Source organism: Helianthus annuus, chromosome 1 (genome assembly GCF_002127325.2).
Source record: "Helianthus annuus cultivar XRQ/B chromosome 1, HanXRQr2.0-SUNRISE, whole genome shotgun sequence".
In the NCBI taxonomy this organism is placed as follows: domain Eukaryota; kingdom Viridiplantae; phylum Streptophyta; class Magnoliopsida; order Asterales; family Asteraceae; genus Helianthus; species Helianthus annuus.
In genome coordinates this window covers 58,906,776-58,915,666 of record NC_035433.2, presented here as the reverse complement: position 1 = coordinate 58,915,666, position 8,891 = coordinate 58,906,776, and the positions used below count along the sequence as shown (strand labels likewise).

General features: G+C 40.6%; 1 protein-coding gene across 1 annotated transcript; it reads left to right on the top strand.

The window, feature by feature from the left end:
• Nucleotides 1–1,985: 1,985 nt before the first annotated feature.
• On the top strand, nucleotides 1,986–4,396 carry LOC110936432. The gene is made up of 2 exons (XM_022178826.2): nucleotides 1,986–2,163; nucleotides 2,488–4,396. The coding sequence occupies exon 2, from the start codon at nucleotides 2,492–2,494 to the stop codon at nucleotides 4,214–4,216; it is 1,725 nt and encodes a 574-aa protein (XP_022034518.1). The 5' UTR covers nucleotides 1,986–2,163; nucleotides 2,488–2,491; the 3' UTR covers nucleotides 4,217–4,396.
• The last annotated feature ends 4,495 nt before the right edge of the window (nucleotides 4,397–8,891 follow it).

Sequence of the window (8,891 nt, the reverse complement as noted above, 5' to 3'; positions counted from 1 at the left end):
CCGACGAGCAACTTTTAGCCGTTTCCACTTTCGTTGCACCGTGGTATGCTCATTATGTCAACTATTTAGCCACGGGTGCCATCCCAAGTCATTGGACCAAAAAGCGCCGACAACAATTTATGGTTCAAGCGAAGCAATACATTTGGGATGAACCGGATCTCTTCAAGATTGGACCGGATCAAGCTATACGAAGGTGTGTGCCCGAAACAGAAGTGTTGGAAATTTTGACCCATGCCCATTCATCCGCATGTGGGGGACATTTTAGTGGGCACAAAACAGGCTATCGGGTTCTTTAATGTGGGTTTTATTGGCCCACCATTTTCAAGGATGCATGTGAATTCGCTAGAAATTGTATAAATTGTCAAAAAATGGGAAGTATATCGAAGAGGGATGAGATGCCGTTACAACCAATCTTGGTTGTTGAGATATTTGATGTATGGGGTATAGATTTTATGGGTCCCTTCCCGAATTCGAATGGCTTCCTATACATTTTGGTAGCGCTGGATTATGTCTCGAAGTGGATTGAAGCCATTGCAACACGAACAAACGACCATTCGGTCGTTTGTAAATTTGTTCAATCCAACATTTTCTCTCGTTTTGGAATCCCGCGGGTCATTATAAGTGATGGTGGTTCGCATTTCAAGAACTTCAACTTTGGGAAACTATTGAAGAGGTATAGCGTGAATCACCGAGTTGCCACACCTTACCATCCGCAAACGAGTGGACAAGTCGAAGTGTCCAACCGTCAAATCAAAGAGATTCTCATGAAGACGGTAAGAACGGATAGAAAGGATTGGTCGAGTAAGTTAGACGATGCATTGTGGGCATACCGAACGGCCTACAAGACTCCTATTGGCACAACGCCTTACCGGATGGTGTATGGTAAGGGTTGTCACTTGCCAATGGAGTTAGCGCATAGAGCACATTGGGCAATTAAGACGGTTAACGCAGATTATGATGAGGCGGGGAAGTTGAGAAAGTTGCAATTGAGCGAAATAGAAGAGATTCGGGATGAGGCGTATGAATGTGCATCGGCCTATAAAGATAAACTCAAGAAGGTGCATGATGCGAAATTGAGAAAGAAAACGTTTGAAGTGGGTCAAAAAGTTTGGTTGTATAACTCAAGACTCAAGATGTTCGCGGGTAAGCTTAAAAGCAAATGGATGGGTCCGTACGTCATTCGGAGAGTTGGAAGGTTTGGTTATGTAGATATCCAAGACGAGCAAACATTGAAACAACAAACGGTGAACGGTCACCGGTTGAAGCCATACTTGGAGGGGAACGACATCAACAACTTGGAACTTGACAAAGCGGGCTACATCTTGCGCCCGGTCGATGAGGAATAACCATGAGAGGCCCAGGTTTGGTAGTGTACATAGTAGTATTTTGTTTTGTTTTTTTGTATAGTTTGCACAATTGCCGCATTTCCTCGAAATCCATGTTTGAAACAAGTGTGGGGATGTTCGGGTCACGAATTTCTCTAACATTGTGTTGAGGACAACACGGGACTTTTGAGGGGGTAGGGTGATTTTTACACGTTTTTGAAAAAAATAAAAAACATAAAAAAATCGAAAAAACTAAAAAAAATACAAAAAATTCACTTAAAAAATTCAATTTTTGTAGAATCAGAAGTGCCCAGTTAACACCGTAATTTACGGTATTGCCGTAATTTACGGTGGAAAGAAAAAAAAGTGAGGCTTTACGGTATTTCGCTACTGATTTACGGTGGATTTTTAAGGTTCAGGTCTCACCGTAACTTACGGTGGGACCGTAAGTTACGGTACGCAGCAAAAGTGAATGGGTCGTTTCGGTTCCGTGTTTAACCTAAAAAAAAAAACAAAAACACAAATCATAACATCTGGTCACGTGACATAACCCCATCCACACAATTCTTCTTCATCTATCACCATCACCATCTCTTTCAAAGACCCACAACTTCTTCTTCTTCTCCAACCTTTAACCCTCCATAGCTTCATCAATTCTTGTCCAAACTAAGTGAAATTGGATTCTATATTGACTAATTTTTCACGTAGTTCCTGATTTTGACAAGAGATTTACAAGAAAACGCAGTTTTTTGGGTCCGAATTCCAAACCCTAGTCCGAAAATTTTTGGGGGTTTTTGGAGTTTTTGTTTCACAAGCACTTTAGCATCTTCAAAACAAGGTATGGAAGTTTAATTTGTGTATTTTGATGATGCATTGTGAAGAGTGAGGTTATTGTTGATGTTTGTTCATCCCCACTTGCTTGTTTATAGTGTTACTTGTTCTTGAACATGAGTATGGTTGTAGATGTAGGATGGTTAGTAAAGTAGTGAACTTTTGGGGATTTCTACATTGTAGAGACACCATGCCCAAATTTTTGAAAAACTTATACACTTATAGTTCACTAGCATCTACAACCATAGTAACAAGCAAGTGTGGGGATATTTTGGAGAGAGGAGCCTAATTTTGCTTTGTTTCCTTGTGTTGTTTGTTCTCATGTGTGTAGGAAAATGGTTAAGACAAAAGAAAAAGCGGGATCTAGTTCGTCATCATCGAAAGGGAAAGGCAAACAAGTGGAACAACAACCGCGAAAAAGGCAATATGTGGGTCGGATAAGTGAAAGCGAGAGTGGGAGTGAAGAAGAAATGGAGTTGGATCCACATGATAAGCCGGTATGGGATTCGGGTCCTCTGGATGACCAGCCAGAGGAGTGGCAGCCAACATTATATCATGATAGAATGAATAAGCTCAAGAACAAGGCAGCGACCTTCATTTGTGAACGAGAAGTTCGGGAAGTGGAGTTCCAACAGTTTGGGGTGTTTGATAAATTTCGAGCGTTAGGATGGGAATCGGCGCTTAAATGTTTCGATAAAGACAAAAGCAACTTGTTTATGACCGAGATACAAGAATGGATGGCAACTTTGAAATGTAGCAATTATGACAAGCCATCACAGATGAAGTTAATTGGTGAGGTACACGGGGTACCGGTGGAGATGTCCTTTGACACATTGAAGAAGCTCGGGAAGTATGACAGTCTCCCGGCTCGTGATTACAGGATTCCCACTCTCGATGATCTGTTAGTGAAACCGGAGAAGCACCCGCGGTGGAACGATATGTTAGCAACATTATTTTTGCCGGGTACGTATCATGGAATTTTGTACCGGAAAAATTTGAGAATCGAAGCAAAGCTGTTGCTAGCTATTTGTTTGTTGAATGTGATACCGCGCAGAGGAGATAAGGAACAGGTGAGTTTCCCGGAGGTACCTGTTCTCTATTCGCTAATGCATGGGTCTCCACGTTTTCCGATACGCTATCTCATCATGCACCACCTGTGGATGAGCCGAAATAAATATGGAAGGGACATTGTCCCATATTGTAGGATCATCACGGGGTTGATGAAGAAGCAGAAAGCTCTTACTTCGGAGGATCGAGGGGTAACGAAGAGGCACCAACCGTTTACGTTAGACAAAATGGGAAGTGGTTGGACATATACCCAATCGGAGCGGTATCACAAGTTAAAATCCGAGGGTCAAAGATGGAGAGCTCTTAAAGCGGGTGCAAGAGATTTGTTACCGGGTGAAGAGGATGAACCTGAGAGTGAAGCGGAGATCCCAAGTGGGGATGAAGATTATGAGGAGCAACCGCAAGACGGTGTGAATTTGAATGTGGGCCAAGGGGGTCATGGTGGAGGTTTTGGTGGTGCTTTCTACGATTATACTGAGCGATCTTATGTGCCCGGGTGGGCGTATGAAGGTACCATGCAAGAAGTAATAGCAAACCAACGTCCTCCGGCTTCCGTCTTCGACACGTGGTCGGGTCCGGAGCGGATGTTATATGACCAAAATACCATGATGAGTGCAAGTATCGAGCGTTCTTTGAAGCAAAATTTTGATCGTAATGAGGCATGGAACCGCACATTTGCGTATTCCCAAGAGGTGGAAACGAATAATCGGTATTATGACGATCAAGAGAGGAGGATGCACACTGATTATCATGCCGGGCGGCCAGTGGTTGTGGATCCACAACATGTGGATTATGCGTCTCTACCACCGTATGATGGTAGTGTTTCGTATCCAACCCCGCCGATCCACCACTCACAATGGATTGACCCAAGGCAACAAGAGGGAGCCCAACAACAACAAGGAGGAAGTAGTAGTAGCGGCTCTTTTGCATTTGGAGAATGGAACAACATGATGTCTTCCATCTTTGGACCTCCGAGACCGCGCTACTATTAGTAAGGTTGTGTTTCTCTTTTGTATATTTTTGTGCATATGTGTTAGTTTGTTTTGTTTTGTTTACGGTTGGGCGGTTGGGTGGTGTATGATTGTGTTGTTTTGTTGGGTTGGTGCTTGTTGGTGGTGTCATGTTTTTTTTTTTAAAAGAAGAAAAACATAAAAAAAATTATAAAATGAAAAATCCAAAAAGAAATTTGGGGTTTGAGTGAAGAAGCTTTTTGTTGATGTTGAATGATTTTAGTGATCAAAACCTCCTAAAGCCATACATTGGGGTCAATGTATCCCAAGTGTGGGGATGGGGGGAATTTTTGAAGATTTTGAAAAATTTTGAGCCAAGCAAAACGATGTGAAAATTTGAACACCCTAGATTAAACTCAAATTGGTGCACCGGCAACCCTTGATACCTTTTTCATTCTTGGTGAGAATTGTAGCCACACTTGTATATAAATAATGCTTATCTTTGATGAGAGTGGCTACGGGTGGGGGTGCATTAGAACTTGTGCTTGAATGCGATTTGAGTCCTTAGTTAGACATGAATGTAGAAAGGATAAGGGCATTTAGGTAGCCTCGTCGTTGGTGTGAGCGAGTGTGGGATTTGGGGGGTTGGACCTCATAAGTTATATATATGAGCATGGTAGTGAGAGGGGCGGGGGTTTGGACATTTAGTTGCCCAATTTTGTGCCTAAAAGCCTATCATTTGTTACCCCTAGCTACTTACCTAAAAATTTGCCCAATTTGACCCGGTCTTTTAGTATTAGTAGTAGTTGTTGTAATGTGATGTAGATATGTGATGCTTTATTGCATGGTTATTTTCTATGTTAAAAAAAAAAGAAAAAAACCAGAAAAATCAGAAAAGAAAAAAAAAAGAAAAAATATGAAAAATGAAAAGAAAGGATGTTTAGTTGTCTTGTAGTTAGTAGTTAGTTTGGTACTTGTTATTTTGTTTATTTGTGTAATAAAAAGACCGGGCCAAATTTTCGCTACTTCATATATATCCCATTTCCTACCCATACACCTAGCCACATTACAACCTTGAAAGTCCCTTTGATTTGCATTCATTTTTGGCACTTATAGGAGAAGAATCGATTTAGGTACAAGCCTATGATTGTGCAACCACCCGTTTGCCTATTGTGTGTCTAGCTTATCTTTGCTAGTATTCAATTGTAGCCGAGAGGAGAGATTTAGAAAGGGGTGCATTGTTTTGGGTGTTAAAAAAGGGGTTAGTAAAAAGATTGCTTGTTTTGCTTGGTTTACATTGATCACTTGTGTAGAAACTGATTTGATGAGTTGCTTGAGACAAGCAACGGTTAAGTGTGGGGATGTGACGGGTGGTCCGTTGGACAACCCTTTATGATGTTAAAAGACAAGTTTATCCCTCATCTAAGTGTGTAATTATCTCGAATTAGATAACTACTGTTGCTCATGTCTCAGGTGCGGTTTAGCGGCTTAAAGTGAAGAAAAACGCAGCTTCGGACGGTTTGGAGTTGTACGGGTTGAAGTTGAAGCAAAAGATGAAACAAAGAATAACATCCAGCCTTCCACCGTAACTTACGGTCCTACCGTAAGTTACGGTGGACCTGAATATCACCTGGTGCCTACCGTAAAGCAGTTGAATCTCACCGTAACATATTTGTGTCCACCGTAATTTACGGTGGAGCCGTAAATTACGGTGGAAGCTGCGGAAACTTTTGTAACTGCCTCATTAAAATCAGTTTGGGGGTGTCTTTTCACCTATTCTCATCATTGGACGTTTGTGAAACACTTTGGGGGCGATTTTGGCTGTCTTGTCTTGGTTCTAAACGATTCCTAACATTCGGTTTGTGTTTTCAATTTGTATGAACATTGAATTGCTTGTTATGATGATTCACCAAGCTATGTGTGGCTAAAAGTTTCGGTGATCATCTTAGGTGCAGGTTTCTCTTGAACTTTTGTGTGTTTAATTCTGAATTTCTAGAATGATAACTTGTGTTTGCTTGTTTATCATGGTGTATGCATAATTGCTTGTAGCATGTTAATTGATAGTGCAATTTCTAGTCTCGATCGTACGTTCTTGGTGCCGTTGGCAATCGAGATATCACGGGAAGGGTTAGGGTTGGTTATTGATTAATTGGTCATCGGGAAACAACCTCGCGTTTATACAATCCGAGTACTTTGTTCCCTTTTATCACTTCAATTATCTATACACGAGTTATGTCTATGTAACTCTTTCTAGTTGGAATTACACACAATTGTTTAAAGAAACTGAATCCTAAGATGGTCATTGTTTTCCTAATCTGTTAAACAACCAATTTCAATTTGCTCTTAGTTATTAATTTAGTTTTCTAAAACAACAATCTAAATCATTGATCTTTATTTTCTGCAAATTAGGTTAATTGTAGTTTAATTGCAAAGCTATACAATCGACATACTTTCCACATACTCCCTTAGTTCGATACCCTCTTACCACTATCTATAGTTGTTTTTGGGATTAAATTTGCGTGTACCACGACTGCACGTCAAGCAGCACTCAAACAATCGTTGGATAGTTATAATCGATCAGATGTTGAATCGTAATAGCGATCGAGTTATTACCCTGATTGCGGCAGCGATTCGTGACCCGTGTGTGTTAATTGTACTGCTATTGCTCTAATTCGACGTACACAGTGAGTTTGGACGTCGTTCTAAAGACAGAATGCAAGTGCCAATGTCTGCTATTTATACTGATTTTTGGACACGCTTACGGACCGTAAGCCAAATCCCTTACGGTCCGTAAGGGATGCAGTCTATTTATAGGGTAGCCAGGTTCGGGACTAGCTTTGCTGAGTTGATAGATTTATAATTTAAAATTTTGACAACGAATAATTTGGATAATCGTCAACTAGGGTTTACCCCCCTTGAGTTTTAGGGGCCCTGATCCTGATTCCAATTGTTCTGGAAATTTCAGGGTTTATGCAGAATTACTTGGGTGTCTCAATTAGGGGTTCCTTAATAAATAATTACCATCCTAATTACTGATTTTAGTGAGAGTTGTTACATCCTCCCCACCTTAAGAAAAATCTCGTCCTCGAGATTTATTGGAATAGATGAGGATATTTGCGCTTCATTTCTGATTCTAGCTCCCAAGTGTATTCCGGTCCTCTCTTTGAATTCCATTTGACCTTGACCAGCACTAGTCGTTTGTGCTTGAGAAATTTAACTTTTCTATCTTCGATCTGTAGTGGTTTTTCTACGAATTTTAGCTTTTCGTTTACCTCTACATCTTGAAGAGGTACTACCAGGGATTCGTCTGATAAACATTTCTTGAGATTGGATACATGAAATACATCATGTACTCCGGCTAGTTCTTCTGGTAGTTGTAAATGATAAGCAACTGGTCCTATTCGTTGGGTTACTGGAAATGGTCCTACATATCTTGGACTCAGTTTTCCTTTCTTACCAAATCGTACTACTCCTTTCCAGGGAGAAACTTTCAATAGTACTTTGTCTCCGACTTGGAATTCTAACGGCTTGTGACGATTGTCTGCTTAGCTCTTCTGACGATCTCGAGCCGTTTTCAGTCTTTCCTTGATCTGAGTTATCTTGTCCGTGGTTTCTTGTAAGATTTCTGGACCTGATAATTGATTTTCTCCTATCTCTGCCCAACAAACTGGGGTTCTGCACTTGCGTCCATACAGTGCTTCGAATGGAGCAGTTTCAATGCTTGAATGATAACTATTATTATAGGAGAATTCAATTAAAGGTAGGTGGCTATCCCAGTTTCCACCAAAACCTATTACACATGCTCGGAGCATGTCTTCCAAAGTTTGTATCGTCCTTTCACTTTGTCCGTCTGTTTGTGGATGATATGCAGTACTCAGATTTAGTCGGGTTCCCATTGCTTTCTGGAAACTAGTCCAGAAATGGGAAGTGAAACGACTATCCCTATCTGATACAATGGAGAGAGGAACTCCATGTAAGGATACCACTTCATCTACGTACAACTTGGCCAATCTTTCCATGCTAAAGGTTTCTTTCATGGGTAAGAAATGAGCTGATTTGGTTAATCGGTCCACAATTACCCAAATCGCATCATTACCTTTTCTGGTTTTGGGTAACTTAGTAACAAAATCCATTGTTATGAGTTCCCATTTCCATACAGGCATTTCCAATTGCTGTAGTAGTCCGGAAGGTTTCTGATGTTCGGCCTTAACTTGTGAACAGGTTAAACACTTAGATACGTATTCGGCTATATCCTTTTTCATTCCTATCCACCAGAAATTATTTCTTAAATCTTGGTACATCTTATTGTTTCCTGGGTGCATAGTATACCTAGATTTATGAGATTCTTCTAAAATCTTATTTCTTAATTCTCCTTGCTTAGGTACCCAAATTCGTTTCTTGTGGAATCTCCAAATTCCATCATTTCCTTGTTCTAGTTCATTTATGTAACCTTTCATTCCTTCAGCATCGTCCTTGAGTGCTGTTTCCTGTATTTTCTTCAATTGCTCCATTAAATCTACTTGTAGATTTAATCTAAGAGCACGGACTCGCTTTTGCTTCTCATGATATTTACGACTTAAGGCGTCTGCAACTACATTTGCCTTTCCTTCGTGATATTGGATATCACAGTCGTAATCACTTAGGATTTCCATCCACCTTCTTTGCCTCATATTTAACTCTTTTTGCCCAAATATGTACCTTAAACTTTTATGATCTG

Excerpts from the sequence above, each read along its gene's own strand:
- LOC110936432 (XM_022178826.2), top strand. The coding sequence starts at position 2,492 with ATGGTTAAGACAAAAGAAAAAGCGGGATCTAGTTCGTCATCATCGAAA.